This window comes from Amblyomma mixtum, chromosome 3 (genome assembly GCF_055824585.1).
Source record: "Amblyomma mixtum isolate Tamu chromosome 3, ASM5582458v1, whole genome shotgun sequence".
NCBI lineage: Eukaryota > Metazoa > Arthropoda > Arachnida > Ixodida > Ixodidae > Amblyomma > Amblyomma mixtum.
The window spans coordinates 274,878,387-274,900,495 of NC_143014.1; the positions used below are offsets into that span (position 1 = coordinate 274,878,387).

At 42.9% G+C, this 22,109-nt stretch overlaps 1 protein-coding gene across 7 annotated transcripts in view; it reads right to left on the reverse strand.

Annotated features, from left to right (window-relative positions):
* Positions 1 to 22,109, reverse strand: part of Cip4 (formin-binding protein 1-like Cip4) — a 180,860-nt gene that overhangs the window by 13,970 nt on the left and 144,781 nt on the right. For 6 of the 7 annotated variants that reach the window (XR_016291402.1, XR_016291399.1, XR_016291403.1 and 3 more), the window contains exons 4-11: positions 21,922 to 22,069; positions 20,174 to 20,236; positions 18,394 to 18,498; positions 14,376 to 14,504; positions 13,342 to 13,488; positions 9,732 to 9,950; positions 3,778 to 3,896; positions 2,203 to 2,335 (exon numbers count right to left, since the gene is read on the reverse strand). Coding sequence is in view for 2 of the 7 variants with exons in the window: in XM_089583548.1 (XP_089439674.1) it covers positions 2,203 to 2,335; positions 3,778 to 3,896; positions 9,732 to 9,950; positions 13,342 to 13,488; positions 14,376 to 14,504; positions 18,394 to 18,498; positions 20,174 to 20,236; positions 21,922 to 22,069 (1,063 nt within the window). In the remaining 5 variants the exon portion in view is untranslated. The remainder of the gene's footprint in view (positions 1 to 2,202; positions 2,336 to 3,777; positions 3,897 to 9,731; positions 9,951 to 13,341; positions 13,489 to 14,375; positions 14,505 to 18,393; positions 18,499 to 20,173; positions 20,237 to 21,921; positions 22,070 to 22,109) is intronic. The other variant, XR_016291400.1, reaches the window with a different exon arrangement.

Sequence of the window (22,109 nt, forward strand, 5' to 3'; positions counted from 1 at the left end):
CACTTATGCACTTTTTATGCAAGTATTTTGTGGAGAGTTTTGAATAAAATTTGCTGCAGGAAACTTGCTGAAATGTATGCCATTGGGTTCTCTTGACACCAAGGAATACAATAAGGGTAAAATTATCATCCTGGCTCTCATAGAACTTGAGTAACAGGGTACTGAAACTGCCACTTCATAAACAGGAATACACACTTTCCTTCTCATTTCTGAAGCGACAACTTCAAAACTCTATAACTTAAGTTCTGTGATAGGCAGAAAGACAATTTCACCCTTATTGTATTCCTTGGTGTCAAGAGAACACAATGGCATGCATTTCAGCCAGTTTCCCGCAGCAAATTTTCTCCAAAACTCTCCGCAAAATACTAGCATAAATAGTGCATAAGTGCTCAAGGAATTGTTTTACATGAAATTAAGTGACATTCAGAATCGGCACACAAAAATACATATGCCCTGAAGATTTCGTAACTGTGACTTCATTAATAACAATTTTTTTTTCAAGACCAGTGTCCCCCCTTAAGGAAACCAAGGTGCTTTTCAAGCACACAGCTGTCTGGAGTAACTGCAGAGGCTTGCAATTTTCAAGAAAGGTGATACTCATGTGAGCAAACCATCTATGGCTCTCATTTTTATTCAATTAGGAAGCCCATGGTACTACAGTGGAGGTAGCAAAGTATGAGCTCTTGGGGGCATAAAATTAGGCTTTGTGCTCGTCCAATCCGGCTGCCTGTTGCTTTTAAGTGAGTCTGTTGGAAGTTAGCCGCACGGTGTTGCAAATAAGGTATAAAATGACGCTTTAACTTAGTTCCATAGGGACAAAAATGCAGCTCTCATTTTAATCTAATTAGGAGGTAACATATCTTGAGAAAGGCTGAACTCATTATCTTCATCATACTATTATCATTTTCGAATGTTTCGTAGTTTTGATTTGTTATATTTAGAGAGTGGTTGTGCGCATATAATGAGTCCTTGCTGAAAAAAAAAAAATCAACTGAAAGTACAGCGCTGTCTGCTCCATGAAATAACGCTGCAGCTATCAAAAGGTTGTAATAAACATACTCTATAAACTTGCGTAAGGGCAACGCATTTTTTTTTTTTTCAAGACTCGGGTGTGAAATTGTATTGTATTGGGTTTTATGGTGCATAAGCAACTCAGACAATCATGCGACAAACACATGGTTAATTTCTTTGAAAAATTGGGTGCCCTCGATAACAGCCCTTGTCCAGACAAGGACTCCAAGGAGGCCAACAAATCAAAGACCTCAGCCTTCTTCTCAGGCCTGAGGAAATGAATGAGGTGCATCACGAAATGCGTCAAAGCACAGGGTAAGAATTTTTAGAGTTTATAGTTTTTGTGATAATAGTTTCTGTAAGATCTCCTCTTCTTTCAGGAAACTAAAAACAGATGAATTATCTACAAGTAGATTATCTCCTAGAAGTAAATTGAGGTGGAAGGGAATGTGTTCATTGTAAAATACAGTAAAATATTTTTTCCTAAGCTGTTCCGAGTTCTGTGCACAAAAATAAAATGTGATTTACCGTGAGCTGACGTCCACATTTCTCACATAGAGGTTTGTCTTGTTTTGTCAGAAGAAAGTCATACGCTAGGGAGTCAATTTTGAAGGTGCAGCCCATATACAGGTGCAGCCCTTACACAAGATTATACAGTATACAGCCCCCAGCTGGTTCTCAAAGCACTGGTTTATTATGGTTTGACGTCCCGAAGCGAATCAGGCTATGAGGGACGCCGTAGGGAAGGGCTCCGGAAATTTCGACCACCTGGGGTTCTTTAACATGCACTGGCAACGCACAGTACACGGGCCTCTAAAATTTCGCCTCCATCGAAATTCGGCTGCCGCGGCCGGGATCGAACCCACGTCGTTCGGGCCAGCAGCAGATAACCACTGAGCCACCGCGGCGGGGCAGGTTCTCAAAGCACTATACAAGTTCTTAAGCCATCAGTAAACTCTTCTCACAGTACAAAGAGACAACTTTATTATGCAGCCAAAGGCTAAATAAATTCTCCATTCCCAACCAAAACTTGCTGATGAGTAGTTCAGTAGTTCTGTAGTTCTAGTTGTTTCCCATAATACACTTTAAAAAGCATATCTTCTTTTCACCTCATGCAACCAAGACGGATCACCAAACTTACTCAGAAATGAAAGCAAGACATGCCCTTCAGAAAGGTATTACACCGCGCACCTGGTACTTCTCCAAATCTGTCTGGTACTTTTCAAGCTTGGCACCAATGTCATTTATTTCTCCCTGAACAGTCTGGGGGTCACCAAGGGCTGCATTCTCCTCATAGGAACCCTTCAGCTTGTAGAGGCCCTCCCTGAGGCACAGAAGGAAAAAAAGAAAAAGTATTAAGCACAACATCATGGCACAAAGGGGAGTAAGAATGCTTGAACATACTTGGCAGTGAATTAAGGAACACTGGGTAGTACCAATGCCTTGCCCAGGCGAATCTAGCCACACAAAAGATTCTTCGCATAAGAAAATATAAAACTAAACTACCACAACTAACAAAGTTATGCATACAGCCACCAGAAGTGTCAGCCCAACTTGTGGCAGGAAAAAAGTTTTAGGTTTGAGACTTTAAACCTCATAAACCAAACCTAAACCTCTTTCTTCTTTATTCAGCTGCATGTGACTATACCAGTGCTGTTCAAGTAAAATGGAGTCACAACTATAGTAGTGAAAACAAGATGCGTGCAACATTTACCATTACTGCTGCAATTTCTAGTAACACAGTAATCATAGCGCGGGAAGAACGCAGGACAAAGACGAGGCGGGACAAGCGCTATAGAGAAATCAAGGAAGTGTGTGAGATAGCACGGGCAGGAGACCAATGCATCAGCAGACTGTCTGTGGCTTTATCGAAGAAAGAGCTCGATTTCATGGCATGACGGCATGTGGCACTTTGTTATGTTTCTTCTTTCTATCTGCTGTATCAGTAGCGTATATATGCTCCTGATCTGCAATAAATCCACTGTGTTCAAAGTAGTGCTTGTCCCGTCTCGCCTTTGTCCTGCGTTCTCCCCGCGCTGTGGTTACTGTGTTACAATGAATTACCAACCTGCCCAAGCCTATTCTGTTCTGAAGACAATTTCTAGAAAGGGGAAACATTCCATACAAGGGATGGCCAAATATGCTTTTTATTCTCTCCCCTTCACTTACGGGACACCCTAGCTTGCTTGAAACCCACCTCTGAACGAAAAGCAGTGCTCTTTATTCATTTTTAGCTTCGCTGGAGACAAAAGCGTTTAAAGGCATACAGTGCAGTAGGGACATCCAAAAGAAGAACACTAACACACAGGGCACTGCCTACAAACTCATCATTTGTTGTGAACATAATCTTTTAAATACGGTTTGATGGGCTATTAATAACCAAAAAAAAGGAAAACAAAGAACCAAGATACAGAGAACAGTAAGAAGGTGGAGGCATAGCCCCATGATTGTGGACTGCACAGGACAGATGGGCGGCAGCATCAGACATAATCTAATAAGGCGGTCAACGACAATGAGGTGTACAGTCACAGGGTTATCACTCCCCCTTTTGATCATTTCGAGTACCACAATTTCAGATTTTACTTTTCTGGTTATTGCCTAACGAACAGTATTCAACAAAAGATGTTCACAATAAACCATGAGTTGATAGTTAGCTGGATGTGTGTCTGCATACTTCATCTCTGCCTGCCCAACTTCAATGCATACCTTGAAAATGTCAAAATAACTTGCGCACACACCAACCCTTGTAGACAAAAGCAGCCTCACCTTGCTTGCGTCAGCGTGTTGATCTGTGCTCTCGTCTTCTCCAGCTCTTGCAGCAGCTTTTTTCTCCGCTGATTTGGAGGCAGATTGCTGTAGTCATCCTTGAATTCATCAATGTTGTTCTGGTTTTATTCATGTGGGGAAGAAGATAAAAGAAAAGTAAGTATTCATTCAACTGCACAATGTCAAGCACATTTTTCCTGGTGCGCATTATAAGAGTTGTGCCTTCCATGCACACCACATGCTGAAGATCTCAGTAGCTAAGAACTGAAGCTAAAAAAAAGAAATCCCATTCTACAAGGAACAAAATGAACACAATGGGAACATTATTCAAAACATACACTCTCTCAACAAAAGGAAAAAATATCTGCCTTTGGCTTAAGCCATTTTTTATGGTCTCAAATGCTGCATCAAGATTACCTGCCTACTCAAACACAGATGAACTGAAATAACCACAAATAAATATACTACTCCAAGAAAGTTATTACATACAAATGTACACAAAGCATTACAACAAAAATTAATGAACACACAAAAAATGAGTAAACTGACATAACAAGCTGATGCTGCTAGCAACAAACACAGGCATCTTGCACAACATTTTCCTGGAGCCATTCCCCTCAGCTTGAAGCAAGCAGTTATGATTAAAATGTCTCAGCCAGATGCAACCAAAACTTTTTGACCAAGCACTGCATGCAGACAATCTGTACACCAAATTTTATAGAAAGTGTACAGTATGTGCAGTAAAAATTAGAAGAAAAGGTGCTCTTTTGGACATGCTTCATATGGCAGAGCTAAGATACTGTAATTCGAAATAACCATGCTATAAGACGCGAGTAAAAAAGGACAGCAGAGGCAAATGTCAGAACACTTAAATTCAGGCTGCTTTTGCTGCACCGAGCCTTCAGTTATATGATGCCTAACTGTATACCATAACAGCCTATATCATGACATCCTCATTTTATTCAAATAAGACTATAATGAAGCAAGCTACTATTAAGCAATAAATCAGCTAAGAATAGTTTCCATATTAATCATGTCGTCAATTTTTTTCATTGTGGTCATATTTTGAACTCTAATGTCACTTCCAAAGCACTTTCCCGGTTCCTGAAACCTACCAGAAATGGTCACCATGGTCAGCAGTGAACATGGCTCATGTTAAATGTTGTATTGCCAATAATAAGGCAGGAATGGAGAAACAGGAACATAGTAGAGAGGTGCCAGTGTGGTACGCAATGGAGAAATGGAACTAAAAGCTAAACCTAAAATGGCACGAAATTAAAGCTCGGCAATACCATATTTACTAGCATAAATTGCACTTTTTTTTAAAATTAAGGCTTCAAAAAAGGGGAGCGCAAATTAAACGGAGATTTCACGTACACGTTCTAAAACTATCAATGGTTGTAACGCGCAATATATGCAGTATGTTGCCGCCTCTACATTGACTTCCCAAGCTCACACCCCTCGCTGGCCAGAAAAACTCAAGATATGGGACGCATATCCCCTCCTGCCCTGTCCCACGTTACGCAGTTCCTCGTGGGATGGCATGACAGTGTGTGCGCAGCTCATAACAATGAACACGCAAGATACAATCACAAAGCGAGCAGTCAGAGGCAAATGGGGATAAGAGGCGGTAAATGACGTCCTCGCATGCAGCCGGACTGACCAGCAGTGGACTAGCAGCGGTTGGGTAGTTTTGGATTCCGGCGCACGCTGGCGGTTACCGAACGTTTACCCTCACAGCTGTCCGTCCAGGGAAAGCGGCCGGGCAAACGGCACACAAATTGTCCTCTCGCCACTCACACCTTTCGTAGCCACTCACGGCAATGCAGCCGCGCCGATCTTCCCAAGCCTGCCTTGCCGCCCACACCTGTGCACGTTTGTGGTCTGGCGCAGTATGGAGCGTAAAATGCGTTTTTTTTTTTTCATCTCCAGTAAAAAAATTAAGAGTGCGTAAATTACGAGAGAAAATACGGTATTGTATTTATACAAGAATACTTTATACTATATTTATACTACCAATCCAATGATAAAATACACTGCAGAACCCCGACAACAGAACTTTCAGAAAACAGTATGAAACCACCATCTAATCGGAAATCTTTGATGGGCACACTTGTGCAGAACATGAACCCACTATTCTGGCTGTCAAGAAGAGTAATTTTGCCTCCTTGCATAAGGCACGTTAGACATCACCATGTTTAATGTGCCTTTCACTGAAGTTGCAGCTTTGAAGGTGGTTCAGAACTAGCCGCTGCTTATCTTAAAAGGTCTGACCTTGTTAAGAGTTTACCACTAACATAGTAATCTCTTGCTAAAATGAAGGTATGACTGAATTCTGCAGTGTACTAAGCCGGAAAGGGCGTGGAAAAGCGAGGCGAGAGTCGACCGGACGCGGGTCAGCCGCTGTGGTCAGTTAAGCACTGAGCTCCACCATTGGAAGCCCATGTGCCTGCCTAAATTCTAAGGTGGAACAGCTTGACATGACATGACAACTGCCAATAAAGTGCTGCGCTAACCTCGATCATTCTAAAAGGCTCTTGCCATTAATTGTGGAAAGCAGGGTGTGTATAATCTTGCATCACATATTCTATACTTTTAATGCATTACCTCAATGAAGGGTTTGCCAGGCTTGCACTAATTATACAGTACAGTTCACCATATGAACAGAGGATGCACAATTGCCGTTCCACCACATATTTGAGATTTCTAGAAGAGTACAAAGTCGAGATTCCTCTATGCAAATAACTGTAATACTGCTGCTGTTGTGTTTCATGGCACAGAAGCGACTAAGGCTATCATGCACCAAACTGTGTGCAATACCGCTATGCCATCGATAAGTAAACATCCCCATATGAGTAAAACACCTGCCCTATGGCCTAGGCTATGGTCTGTTTTAAACTACAGCTCTTGACCGAAGAAATATTGACCCACACCAAGCAAACAAAACAGCCAGAAATTAGGATCCTACAACAGCTGCTTGCAAAGCGTTTGTCAAACAAGAAAAGTGCTAGTTTCAGACCTTTTTCTTCATTGTGAAATCCCACGCAAGTATTCCAAAAAAAAAAAGAAGAAGAAGAAGAAGAAAGAAAGAAAGAGTGAGAAACACAGTGAGGTGCCATGCCTAATTAACGCACTGCAGTGTGCACGTAATGTACGTTCACGAGGAAGGTGTGAGTAAAGAAGAGCGGGGGAAGGTAGGCAAGGCAACTGGGCGTGGCAAGGTGCATGTGTTAAGCCAGAAGCGGTACTTGCCAGGCAGTGACCGGTCCCCAGTTTGTTGAGATACTTACGTGATGGAAGCAGGAGAGAAAGGAGGAGGGAGAAGAACCACCACCAACCAGCATTTTTGTTTGTTTTTTTTGTGTGCGCACAAAGATCCCACAGAAGCAAAACAGGAGGGCAGAGGGGTGGGAGTTGGCAAGAGAGAAATTCCATCCAGAAGAGAGAGAACAGGGGTTGGGCGAGGGGAGGGACAAAACATGACACGGTGAGCCTTCAATCGTTACGGCTGAACACAGACTCCCTGTACACAAATTCGTCTCACCAACCAAGCACCTACAACATGAAAGGCCAGAGAAAAGAGTCCCGACGGGAAATCCATTCAAACGGCAGTGCTTTTACAAAGATGTTCCCCCTCACAGAATCAAGTTGAATGATTATACACACCCAATTTCACAGACATTACTTTTTGGCCTAAAGGTGGAAGAAAAAAAGCAGCAATGGCTGCATAACCTTTCAACCGAGAACAAAATACTAGACGCATTTTTAAAGTGGACAAACTGCTTCAGGCAAGACATAAAGCTCCTCCTCCATCCACCCAGAAAAAGAAAAAGAAACAATGAAAGGGAAAATAAACTGGCAAGTATTTATATTTAAAAAAAAAAGGCAGCAGTAAAGCACGATGAGAACAAAGGACAGCCATTTGTTACAAGTTCAAACCCCATCTGAGCTACATTAAAAAATGCATTACTTAAACATATTTATCCCGAACAAGCAAGAAAAACATATTCACATTAAGGTGTTTTCTTAAGTCAAAGAGAGAAATAAAAACTGCTTCGATGCAGTTTCAACTGATTCACCTCCAAGCAAATCACTGACTTGCTGAGGTTGCCAGAAAACAAAAAGAAGATCCGAACCTTTATCTCACCTTCTAGTCAAGCCAATTTGCAGGGCTCAGCAATAACTACCACCTCGCACAACAACTGAATGAATAAAAACATGGTCACAATGCAGCACTATGAAGCCGATAAGCCATTATCAGACTGAAAAATAAAACTCGAGACTTTTCACTCTCGTTCAAAAAAAAAAAGTGAGAACTAGCTGGACACTTCCTCAAGCCTTTTCCTGCATGAAACTACCCACACCAAGACCCCAATGGCCTTGGCATACCAGGGTCACAGGACCACACAGAAAGCATTCTTGAGAGGGCCCACTGTGTGGCCCATGTGAATAGAACTCCCACTTCCTTCTCTCTTCTCTTTCACTCCCTACACCTCTTCCCCATGTGTACACCTCAAAGGCAATGCCAACCTTCCCAACTTTCTCTCTCTCAGGCCACGTCAATGCTGGAGATTTCAGTTGCGACACATTAGACTGATGCTATTTACCTCAATGAAAGTCCCCTTGGCAGTGTTCACTGCAGGACAAGTGTATGCCTTGAACGAAGCCCATTTCTTTTTCTTTTTTTTAACACACTAGGCTACCTCTCACATACCCTTCGTGCAATCACTGATCAAGAGACTAAAGGCACTGTAGCGGCCTTTATTGGCAAGAGATGACTGGTTGTTAAGGTCGGTTAGAGCGGGCAAGGGCAGGTCCGGTCCCAGAACAGTTGATGCTTTTGCCGCGTGTCGGTTCTGCTGCTTCAGCTGCCGATCGTCTTCTTCTCGCCTTGCCGACGTGCGGCAAAAGCATCAACTGTTCTGGGACCGGACCTGCCCTTGTCCGCTCTAACCGGCCTTAACAACCAGTCATCTCTTGCCAATAAAGGCCGCTACAGCACCTTCAAAAGAAAGTTTGCCTCAAAAGGCAGCAACCTGAATTGAAGGTTTACACAGTAGAAAAAGGCATATACTTATCTACATAGAAACATTTTATTAAGTGATGCTGGTAAATATAAATGGAATGGTCTTTTTTTAGACCTAGGGGCACAAACCCCTTGACATGCACTGTGAGCTTCAAGAGAAGCACACGTGCCATAATATGCATCCTAAGTGATGCACTGTTGGCATAATGCATGTTTTTATTTAAACCTTTCAATACCTTTGGTGGCACTGTTGACCTGCCCCTAATCTACCCATTTTGCTACAGTTAGGATGCAAATTACTGGCCTAACCGCAAGTTGTGCACATAAATGTGTCCACCAAACCGCGACTGCGACAGAACCTGAAAGTTTACATGAAAATCAAGAGAACCTCGTTCAACATGCAAGTTTCTTCATAACCAGCACTGGCATCTATGGGCCACGTACATAAACATGGAGAGTGCATATGAAGTAGCTGCAAAAAAAAAGGGGGGGGGCAATATTGACATATAGCGAGTAAGGATCACCCATAATGGACACAACCTCAGCAAATTCCCTTACTGCGCTCCACAATACTGAAATTCAGCTACAGAATGGCAGTGGATGCAAAATGCTACAAAGCTTTGTGTGAACCATCTAATAGAAAGAAATCATTACCCAACATGGAGCCTAGGCCATTCTCTGCAGTTACAGAAATGCAAGATTAAAGCCAACATAGATTGCAACCACTTTTCCACATTGTACGGAGCGCAGACTTGAGAGTTAAAGATAAGCATAAATTTATTGAAACCAGCCCTGGGATGTAAAGTTTCTCCCTGAAGCTCTTTTGTGTGAAGAAAACATATCGAAGAAAGAAAAGGCAAGGGGTGAATGGGGCCTAGAGTAGAAACAGTAGTGCAACATGTTCCATAAGTCGGAACGCTCTGCTCACCTTGTTGGAGCTGAATATGCCAAACAGGCCCGACCGCTTCTTCTTCCCAGTAGAGATGGTGCCTCGAACCGTATCTCCTGCACCCCGGAACGATGAGTTCACCGTGCTGCCTGTCGTGCTGCTTGAGTCACAGTTGCGTGTTACACTCAAGTCTTCAAAAGGAAAGTCATCGGCTGGTACAAATCCAGACTTGTACCTCTCCACCACTGTTTCAGCATCCTGCAGAAATCAACATGGTTACCAGTGCATTAGCAGTGACGATCATTTGCTGACATTTCAAGCTGGTTTGTCTCAACTACATTTGTCCATGCGTAGCTCCAGAACACTGCAGAACCGTAATATAATTAATTGCAAGCACACTGTCTACAAAGTGCATTTTACAATAACAGCTCTTTCAGTTCAGCGACACTAAAGGCAACGCAAACATTAACTCTTCAGAAAATAAATCAAATCCGAAGGGGTGGAAGAATTAAGGGGGGAGCGGCGATGCACACAGCGCACGAGTCACTGTCAACGCATATCAGTGGAGCTTTGCTGAGCTGCCTCCATGGGCACACTAGCATTTCGATAAAGGAAATAAAAATCTGCCTCTCCCGTAATCGAGAGTAGAGTAAGCATGAAATGTTTACGGGCATAACACATTGGTTCTAGATGGTACTAGTCAAAATCTTGAAATGGGTCTAGTGTTCACCACACCACACTTCTTGTTGCGTCGAAGCGATCGCCTGCAGTAGTGCGGGCTTAGGTAGGCAGCCGCGAACCGTGGAGGCCTGGTCGCTTTCGGGAGCGGCCGCATAATCATGGCGTTGTCGGCAGCAGCGAGCAGTCTTCTGCTATGGCGTATCACTCTCAAAGCGACCGCTGTCCGCAACACGCTTCCTCCCTCCCCTTCATCAGGCTCCATTGCTCGGCTTAAACAGCTGTGACGGTGGCGGCATTGAAATGCAGGACGATGTAGAAGCGTACGCGGACACGGCGAGACGCAGGCCTGACAAGAATGTACAAGCAGCGCGTTCTAATACTCCGCGAGCGTGTATACATCTGCCTGCCAAAGGGGCAAACGTCATGAGCTGAAGGCCCAGCGGCCGGTCTTTTACATGCGTGAGTGTGGGACCGCAGCGCCATCCTTGGGGACGGCGCGGAAGCGGCCCCCCACGGCCCTCTCTCGTAGAGTCTCATTAAATCTTGTACGGTGCCCGGATGCTCTCGTTTCAGTGCCCGGATGAGTGGAATTCAGTGCCTGGATGTTGGCTCTCGGTCTCGGCGTGACGTCACCACACTGCCGACAACGGGAGCTAAAAGCATTTCATGCTTAAAAGGAATGAGTGGACCTTTATACGGTTGCATCATGTGCACTGGTGCTTCTGAACCACATGGCAGCTGGCTACACACATAGAAAGTTAAAAACATTAAGGATTTCATCATCCTACTCAACATGGAAGGACAGGGCGCTACAGTTTCTTGTTGCGGTCATGCCCGAGAGCTGAAATAATTATTGTGCACAAACCCACAACAGCACGTAGTGAGGAAAGTGTAGAAACAGCAAGTGCAAGCAACAAATGACAAGCTTTTACAACAAGCCATTAGTATTGCTCATTTTTGCAATTCACACAACAAGCGCAAATGTTAATTTTTTGTCCATTCCTCTTTGTTATGCTTAATTCAGAGTAAATTTGTTTTCCACAAAATTAAGCAACCCCACAGGATTAACTGGATTCTCGTCTCAGCCAAAGAGTCAGCCAAGTCTCTAAATCACCTGCGACAAACTCCTACTCTTGAGATCAATGTGCAAGCCCAAGCAAGGGCTTCCTTTCCAAATGATGATGGTGATGAATTTTTACAGCACAAGGGCAGCTGTGGCCAAAGAGTGCCATGGCACAAAGTTTTTTTCGTTTACACAAGTTGGGATGATGAGACTCATCTCCCAAGCATTTTATCCCAAAGAAGCCAAGCACCAGGTCAGGGGAAACCTTGCACACACTGTATCACCCAATGTACCCAGCAGCACTGGAGATCGAATCCCGCACCTCTTGCAAGCGAGGTGGATGCTCAAACCACTAAGCCACTGCTGCTTAGTTTGGTTTGGTTTTGTGGGGTTTAACATCCCAAAGTGACTCAGGCTATGAGGGACGCCGTAGTGGAGGGCTCCGGAAATTTCGACCACCCGGGGTTCTTTAACGTGCACTGACATTGCACAGTACAGAGTCGATCACACTTTCCTAGAGCGCTCGAGCGATGCCGTCTGGTGGAAATAATGCAAAATTCTAAAGAAGGCATTGACTTCCACTGATAATACTTGTGCTGGGGAGAAGCCTAAGAGACATGTGCACCACACAGGCACCAGTGCCTTACCCCCAGCAAAGCAGCTGCGATAAGATTTAACTTCATTTGCTACCCAGCACACTGCTCGAGCGCTCTAGACAAGTGTGACCGATTCTGTACAAGGGCCTCTAGAATTTCGCCTCCACTGAAATTCAGTTGCCACGGCCGGGATCGAACCCACGTCTTTTGGGTCAGCAGCTGAGCGTCGTAACCACTGAGCCACCACTGCAATGCCTTGCTTTCTAAATGGCCTCGGAGCTTGTACTCACAAAATAAACACTAAGTTTTACATATCAAGTGTCATAGTGACAGGTGTTAGGGCTTAGCCTCTGTGATGTCCACATCACGGGCAGATGTGAGAGGAGGCGTGCACATAGGGTGGCCTGCATGTGCCCGTCTTTCACAGCAAAGCACATGAAAGCTGGCAGATAGACTGCATAGCATTTCTCTTTCTCAGATGCAACGGGAAAGTTGGCTATAAAGGACCCTGCTACTGAACAAGCATTACAACATGCTCAAGACCGGGAAAAGAAGCAGTGGACCTGACAAGCCTCCAAACTTCATGCAGCAGAATGTGAGGCACAAAGGCACTGACATCAAGACCCCAAACTGCATGCAACTGAAGCTGTAATAAGAAGGATGTGGTGTGAAAATCGCGTCAGCCACCGAAGCTGACGCGAGGTAGCTTCAGCATGGAGGCCCCATAGCGTGCCACACATGCTAAAGCAATGAGGCATCAGAGGCAAGCAAAAAGCAGATAAGCTACAGTGGTATTTCACAAGTAATTTCGCGTCAGCTCATTAGGTTACACTTGCTCAATGAGTGATTGTCTGTGATACCACAACATTCTCATGGCCTTACCACTGTTTTGCTACTCTGCTAAAGGCATTTTCAACTGCCAACCTCACTGCACTTCACTTGTGCACCACCTTTCACTGAATTTCATGTTATGCCATAACAGTGGCATGAGTTTAATTTTAGAGTAGCATTAACCCCAATCCTACTCCCCCTGTCATTCCTCTTGGCAGTAAAGGCATTATTTCCTCAGTTTACTAGCAAGAAATTCCAGCCCACAGCCCAAGCCCACCATTAAACAATTCAGAGTGAATAAGCATGACCACTGGATTCACTCAAGCACATTTAAAGAAACTAAATGGCAATAAGTGATGTGTGTGTGTGTGTGACTCAATGGCTGCCTGAAAATGTGAACACTACTGACAATACACCGTGTTACTATACAAGCAAGGCACTAAAATGTAAAACAAAAAGTTTGCAAAACTGCCCTCACCTTCTTTGGGTCTATGGAGTCAGCAGCTACTACGATGCCATCGAGACACTTGAGAATGATAGGGATGACTTCTCGATGAATCTCTGCCGCTTTCTTTATGTAGCCCTGTAGTGATGCTGTTCGACGCTCATCTAAGCTCTGCAATTGCTGCAATGTGCAAACAACAAAAACAAGAGTCAACACAGCCTGTATCGCAGTAGATAATGCAGAAATATTTCCATTCCCAGCTTCTGAAATACGGGAAATTCTTGGGGCAGTCCCTTTATCACATTGTAAGCAGTAGCACAAAGGTGGCTAAAAACATGCTTGCAACAAAGGGCCACAGACACACGACGAGTCCATAGAGATTTGCAATGAGGGCTCCCCAGGTGCTGCCATATTTTTCGCGCTAGCGCGGGGGAAGAGGCAGCAGAACCAGTTTCTGACCGCCCAGAGAGGAGGCATTTCGACAAGTCCCCCATCCGATGCAAAGGTCGCTAGCCCTGTGTACAGTATGTGATCAGTGACTGCCAAAAAACAAGTAAAGAACAGTATTTTTCCCCACCACCACACACTGAGATAAAACTGGAAGTACCCAAGCCTATGTTTTCGTCAATATAACCAAAAAGAGTAGTTTTCTTCTATTAGTTGAAATTACTTTCATCTCTCCTGCAATTTTTCACAAGGGTGCAACAGGAGGGGACAGGCTAGTCAGGCTGAAGCCTGCCCTCGCAGGCACAGCAAGCTCCCCAGCTCCCACAAAAGCCAGTCAAAGCTGTACGATAAAGTGTCCCTGCTAATAGATTAACTGAAAATGAACAGAAAACCAGGCTACAACAGTTGGGACTCAATGCCATCCGAGTGTCCTTCTCACTGTCCTCTGTTTGTCGCGTTGTATCCAATATAAATTAATTGAACACGGTCTTTGTTGTTCATTCGTTCAGCTGAAAGCGAGCTGTATTTCCCCCGTTGGAACTGAAGCGTGCATCAACATACACACACATACAGATTTTATAAGCACAACAACATAAGTGAGCATGGAAGAAAAAACTTGCCTCAAACACTTTTGGCATAAGTTCAGTATAGTGCTTTCGCTGAAGTGCATTCGTTTTCTGCAGCTGATTTGCATAATCCGTCTTTGAGTCTTCACATGCTTTGTTTTTAGCCAGTGAATTCTGTTTTGCCTGCAAATGAAACAGTAGTTAATATGTGCACATTTTGACTAAAAGAATCACATGAACAAAGTTTTCTCCTTTCAAAGGATGACCACAACTTGACCTGCACCATGCACCATGAGTACAGCCATAGACAGAATATGCACCCCACTTCGGCACTCCAAACCTTTCCACACGTAGTGTAACAGAAATAGAAATGCTTGGTGCCTTGATGTGCAACCGTGCAATAGGCATTTACTTGGACAAGTAACAAACACTCTGTTTTCACCAGGTACCGCGTCAGAAGAGCTGACTGCCGAAGCATGGTCCACATTCTGTCCGCAACTGTACATTCAGTGCTCAATTGATTTCAAGATGGCTTAACACTGCAAAATGTCACATCGCGCAAAAGTAGGTATGTAAAATGACAGCAAGAGCAATGAAAGACTACCCACTGTCTGATATGCCGTAAATTTTGTCTACTGCACAAGATGTTACCACTAATGCCTTTTTAATGTTGTCTGGTGTACAAAAGAAATGAAATGTAACCCAACCCAGTGGTGTCAATCAAAAGAACAACTTCAGCCCACGAACTACTTCAAAACTTCCATGAATAAGAGTGTCAAATGCACATCTATGTGCCAAACTATTTAATAATTAATCAACTTCTGCATCCCTAATCAACACTGATGCACACTGCAGTGGAGCAATGGATTAATTTTGGCTATCTGGAATAATTTAATCCTTTAATGGGCACTTTTTTTTGTTTTTAATGGTACCAAAATGGTCAATTAGTACTCGTGCTGCAATCTGTCGGCAAACCAAAAAGAAATGCTTTGGACAAGCCCCACTGACCTTAAACTGGACACGCGGTGTCAGAAAAACCTCGACAAGCTCGACTCGTCAATAGCCATAAATGACAGTCTGCTTATGACCAGCCTGGCTAGTACAAGTCCGCTACGGGGTTATAACTTTCATCAAACTGTGCACAGAAGTGTCCATTTGGCCTCCATTCAAATGCAGCAGACAGGGCAGGGGTGACCACAGCAACACCTCTAAAGGTGCCAAAAAAACTTCTCGAAAATAATTCCTCAGAGCTAATACTAGCAACATCCCCACAAAAAGTTTCATGGCAAAAAAAAAAAAAGAACCATGATCGCAGTGCAGAAGCAGTAGAAGGCCTCATAGTTCAAGGTATCAAGATTTTCACTGCAAAAGACCAGCTTCAGATGAAAACCAGCAGTGCAAAAGATGATCCTTTTCGGAGGTTTTGCTTCCTTCATCCTGGTAGTACTAAACTATATTACTAAATGCGGGTGTCTGCACAGTGCAACTTCTTACATGTACCTACAGGTAGTGGCTCACTCTAAAATAGTTAAAATACAAATTTCAAGTGCAAACTTAAATGCAAATACGAATATGACCCATCAACTGCCCAATGTGCAGGGAAGCAACAAGAACTAAAAAACTTCCGAAACTACACGAACACATTTTTGTTAAGAGCCTTGCTCAACCAGACACCCTTGGACCTCCCCTTAGATTACGTGTGTGAACAGCAGCACAAGTAGCAGAGAGCTTTTGCTTCACCGCCATTCATGTAATAGGACAAATTGCGATTCAGGTCAACTGACCAAGTTGGCGGTGCAGAGCATTAAACCACAGAAAATAGGCTATCATTCAGGAACCTGCACTTTTGCCCTGCCTTTCGCTGGTGTCTTGCACCTCAAATACAGAAGCAGGTACATCTGGCTACGGCAGCTGACATTTTGTCCTCATCGCTGTCCATATTAAAGAGACAAAAATACACGAGCCAAAATGGGCTCTGCATTTTCACCTTGTCCATCGTCCAGACAGAGTTTACATATTAACTCTTTCGTTACCACGGAAAAACGACCATTTTTCGTATGTCTCAGAGAAATTTTTTTTAGAAAAAGTGTGATAGATAAAATTATATAAAATGCATAGCAATAATTGAGATAGAATGCGCTTTATAATGAAATTTATTTCGACACATATTCTGCTTGAAATGCTGTGAAAAAAAATCAGTAAACACAAGAAAAAATAAAAAAGAACAAAAGTTTTGTGTTTATATGACATTAACTTTCCAAACATTTGTACTAAAAAAATTCTAGAAATTACAAAACAATTCAAATTCTTTCCAAAACATGGCATTAAACTTTGAAAATTATAACTTGAATAGTTTTCGAGCTAGAATTTTTTTTCTTTATGCCTCTTGAAAAGGCTCGTTTGAGAGTGCCCTTGATATGATTTTTACAGTCCAACAAAAAAAAAAATTGGAAGAGTAATGTTATGCGCCAAACGAAAGCTTGGTAAGCGTGGTTTAAAAAATACAAATCAAAACTTATTTAATTGACGTCAAAAATTGAAAAAAAGAAATATAAAACACAACAAGGTATAGGTGCGATATTGCGATATATAGCATGTGGTAAGTTTAGCGGCGATGTAGGTTCAGAATCGAAATCCGACGTTACAACATCTTTGTCCGAGTCACTGCTGCTCGGAGGATCTTGAAAATCAACTGCAGAGGCTGAAGAATCACGTGCAGTGGGACTCTTCTGAGCGCGCGAAGCGCCCGACCTCGACGCGACGCCATATTCACCGCGTATTATGTCGCAATAAGCCTATGCTCCAAGAGCACTTCAAAAATGCAGGACCGGCGGGGAAATTACGAACTAGGCCGAAAATGGAACTAACCGTCTGGACAACAAACCAGATGCGCCCGCACAAGCGGACAAGAAAAAGAAAGCGAAACTATCAGGCCAATGTTCCGGGATCGGTTTGCGCAGTTACAGCGTCTGAACCAAAATCCGACAATGCAACATCGTCAGCAGAGACTCTGCTACTCGTAGCATAGATAATAATTGCAGTCAACGCAGTAGAATTGCGCGCAGCAAGGTTTTTCCGAGCGCGCGCCGTCCGCGTGCCCGACGCCATGCACGGAGCGTCCGTGCCGTACCCTCCGCTTCAAGGGAGTTTCAAAAATTTGTGCGACATGGGAAAATTGCACTCTACGCAGAAACCGAAACTGTAGTCTCTGAAGAACAACTTAGATGGCACCACATCACTGTAACGGCTATATGAGGAGCTTCGGTTCGCACAAACAGACCGGAACGAGGAATCTGAACGCACAGGCGAGCGTTCTGGGCTCTCGTTGCCCAGTTTGAGCTTCGAAACAATACCTGACGATACAGCATCGTCGTCAGGGTCCGTGCTAATCGATACATCAAAAATATGTGATGCAAACTCAGCGGAATTGAGTGGAATGGGGTTTTTTCGAGCGAGCGCCATTCCCGATGATGAGGGCTTGTTTGGAGCGCCCGACGCCGTACCCCCAACTTCAAGCGAGTCTCAAAAATTGCCGCTTTTTGGCAAAAATATAAACTAAACAGGAAGTTGAAGTTCAATGTGTGAACAACAAACCGAATGACTCAGCAAGTCTGTAGCGGCCGCGGTCGCGCTGCCGTAGCGCTTCGAATTTTTCGATCACCGGTGATCGAAGCACAGTGACGTGGTAACGAAAGAGTTAAACTACTACTAAAATTCCTTCCTTACTTTGTATGTCAAAATAAAATTGCTAAAGGCACAGCCCTCCTTGTTTAATGAGGCATAAATGCATTGAAAAAGCTTGGTCCCCTGAAAAATTGTCTACAACTTACGTCTTCCATAATAATGGGCGTAGTATCAAAGGAGCAAGACTGCATATACTGAAACATTTACAATGTAGGCTTCTTTTTCCTTGCACACAAAAAAAACGTAATGCTAATCTAAGAGCTACTAAAACAGTGATGCAAGAGCTTTGAAATGTTGCAGAAAACATTGGTTACGCAACATAACTAATGCTACAGGCAGCTATCAAAAAGCACCACACTGAATGCTGCCTCCCAAAATGTAAGCCTACCTTCTCCAAGTCTGCTCTGGAGAGTTGAAGGTCAGCATCGGCCTTGGCAAATGCCTCCTGGGCCTTCTCAGCTTCTCTGAACATCTTCTCATAGTACTTTTTACTCTACATGGAAAGAGAAGAAAAAGATAAGCAAGTGATAGCAGCTGTGTCCAGAACATCACTGGTCATGCAAAATCATTCCATCAGCATTCGCTTCTATTGTGGACAGGGACTGCTTATTTTGACAACCATGTGCAACTTCCATGAATTTGATGAGTCCCTGTGACATCTCTCTGAGCTACCTACCACTGTGCTCCAAAATGTTCCGTGTATGGTGATGACACCAATGCAGAAAAAGTTACAGAAGTCAGCATGTGCACACAAAAGTTAAACTTAAAGTTCAACATGCAAGGAGAACAAAAGATCACATTTCAGAGGCACTCCACTGCCCATGTCACTCCCGCAGTGATAACACTGCATTGTCAGCAGTATAGTACATCATAACAGAGCTAGGATGTGCTAACTCACAGGCTGGTCAAATATTATCGAATAGTTTTTAACTATTACTGTTAGGCTCTTTAAATATTGAGAGGCGTATAGCCCAACGTAAGTAATATTCATATCAGCTTTTAGAATTTCAAAAACGTGGTTACCGTCAGCGCTGTGGCCCAGCAAAGGCTACATCGTGCCAAAATACAAGCGCTTTCGAGAAGCTTGCAGGCAAAGCCTTGAAATAGCCAAAATTTGTTGGTCCACAGCGCCGAGGGTACCCTCGTTTTCAAAATTCTAGAAACTTATAAGGATATTACTTATGGTGGGCTACATGCCTCTCAATAATTAAGGAGCCTAACAGTAATAGTTAAAAAGTTAGCTATTAATACTAGTTAGTCATTCTAGTTAATGTCTTAGCTGTGTTCTGATGTACTATACCACTGACAATGCTAAGATGAAAACAGCGCTCTCCTAATCAAAAAACCTATTTTAAAAATTGTGTAAAGTCTTAGGTGAAACACCCTGTATAGTGGACTAGGCATGCACTAAGAGTTGCTGACAACGTTTAGACTTTCTGGTTCTATCTTCCCGCAGTTTAAGCCAGCATTTTTACTTCCAATTCACTGAAAGAAATAAAGGCAGCACTAAAGAAAAACTGGGTGTTGGAAGAAACTTAAAAATTCTTTCTATAACAGTACTTCAGATTGTGCACTTCAAACATTTTCTTTGTTTATCCATTAAAAGAAAAAAACAGGAAAACTGGGGGGGCCAATACACTTTGCACGGCCCTTAATCCTTATGAATATCAAGAATGCTATGCAGGTGGATGGGTGCTTGAAATTTTAGTGCAAAGCCAAATGCAGCATGAACTGAAGCACATTACTGTGACTGCTATGAAACAGCCCCACTCACTCCACAAGGTGGCGAGATATAAAAGACTGACATATATAAAGTACAACTGGCAAAATAATGTTTTCCAGAAGCACAAGCAGCTTGCTACATAATAGGACTGTGCCTGTTCCCAAGACAAACCTGAATACTTCCAGGATCAGTAAATTACCATGCGGCACCCATCGTTAAGGTAACAAATATTACCTGTTGTGAGCATTTTTTAGCTCACTTTATGATCAGTCAATGACAGCACTAGATATTTCACCTACTTTACGTTGACTGCAGTTTTTTTTTAACTGTATAGAAGCTAACAAACATAATAAAATACAACGTTCACAAAAATCAGCAATCAAACTTGAAAAGTTTCACAACGTAGAGACACCACCTCGCAAAGAGTGCTCTGCCAGCACTTTACCTTGTCCAGAGATGTGACAGAATTCTGCAGAGCTGTTTGCAGTTTTGAGCCTTCAGACAAAAGCTTCAAAAGAAAAAAAAAAGAATTCAGAAATTAGTGAACATCATGCATAACTGCAAACTACAAGTCACAGAATAACCAAAATTTTTTGCAATTTCAGGCTAGGTTGAAAGAACGAGCTCCAATGCTGAGAATAGATATAAAACTAGTGACAAAATCACAGGTCCTGTGGTATAAAATAGAAAAGTAGGCTAACATCACTTGTGCATGAACAAAAAACTTTCTTACCCAATAACTTCTCAAGTGCAGTCAACACAAGAGCAAAAAGCCAAAGAAGTTAAAATTACAACAATAGCTGCATGGTGGTAGTAGCCTACAGCATATATAAAGCACCATTGCAGTTGTCTTCATTATGCAAGACCACTCACACATACTGCACCCATGGTACACGAGGACTCCCTGAGAAGACAATAGTTCGTTGCAAAGCTCAGAATGCCATTGCACCTCGCAATTATTGAGAAGTTGTCCCATCTACACAAAGCTGCTAAATGTGCGAAGAATGCCACCACCCAAACCAAAGAAGGAATGGAATGAGGACTAGACACAGAGGTGAATGTACCAGACAGCATGGTTACAACGTGGGCCCTCTCAAGTGAGGTTTCTCTTTTAGCATAATTACGTGATTTTTAAATTCGTTAACGCTACCACTGGTTTCCATGATCACATCCTATGTTCCTTTCATTGCCTGTGCATTCCAACCTTTGTTTTGCCATGGTTCACTCCTCACTGATTTTGAAATGGATTAAAAATGGAGGGAGAGAAGATTTAGAAGTTCAGCACCAATACTGTCTTCATAAGCTTTTTCTGTCCTCCCATAATTTGCTCTGAGTTCAGCCTGTCACAAGCCATCAGTCAAATGCAGTACCAATCAAAAGTTTTGGTACCATTTTGTAGCACTGAACATGACTCAATAACATGGGACAGCCTAAACAGATAATCAGCTCTTTCTGGTTTTATATTATGAGGCTAAAACCAAATTATCTGGGATGACTAAACAAGTGTTAAATACTTAATCACAGTTTCATCTTACTGACTAAGACATCGCAACTCTACATGTTGCAAAAAAGGAAGCGAATGACATAGAAAGCTGAGGTTAATCTACACAATAAAGGTTTCAAAGGAGTAAACACACCAAATGTTAGTCGTGTGTTCTTTCCTTGGAATGACATGCACAACATTAGAAAACATGGACTGCCACATGGGGTGCACCAAGCTGTAAATAATTTATAACCGAATTTTTTTTTTATGTTTGTATGCTTCAACGACCAAACAAAGGCAGTAACTTAAGAGATTTCAGATCATGTGAGGCATACAAAAATTGCAGTACGGTCGGTGCTTTCTTCATTTTAATTTGTCCCAACTCTTACGCAAGCCTACACAAAAACTGGGATAACAAAAAATTAACAAGCAGCGATTGTATCACAATTTTTGCAAACCTCACATGACCTCGTCTTTGACATCACAGCCACCATTTGGCTGTTGAAACCAAACTAGCATCAGAAAAACATTCAATTATACATTATTCAGCTATATAGGCAAAGTCCATGTCGTGACTTGTATAGTATTGTCCTGCGCACCATTCCAAAGAAAAAGCATGCAGTAAAAAAATCTGGTCTGTCCATCTAAGGCTTCTAAAGGCAAGAGTATCAAATGCTGCAACCAATTCACACAAGAAGCAGCCTGCCTACCTTCTTGCGCTCTTCTTTGAGCTCCTTGATGAGGGTGGCTACTTCCCTGTTTATATGCGTGGAGAGGTTCTCTGCTATGAGTTCATGCTGACCAGCAATGTCATTGACTTCATTCAAGACCAAACAGAATGCCTTTGATGAGGTATAGCTGCAAGGGAAAAAAAGAAAAGATATGAATGTGCTTTAAC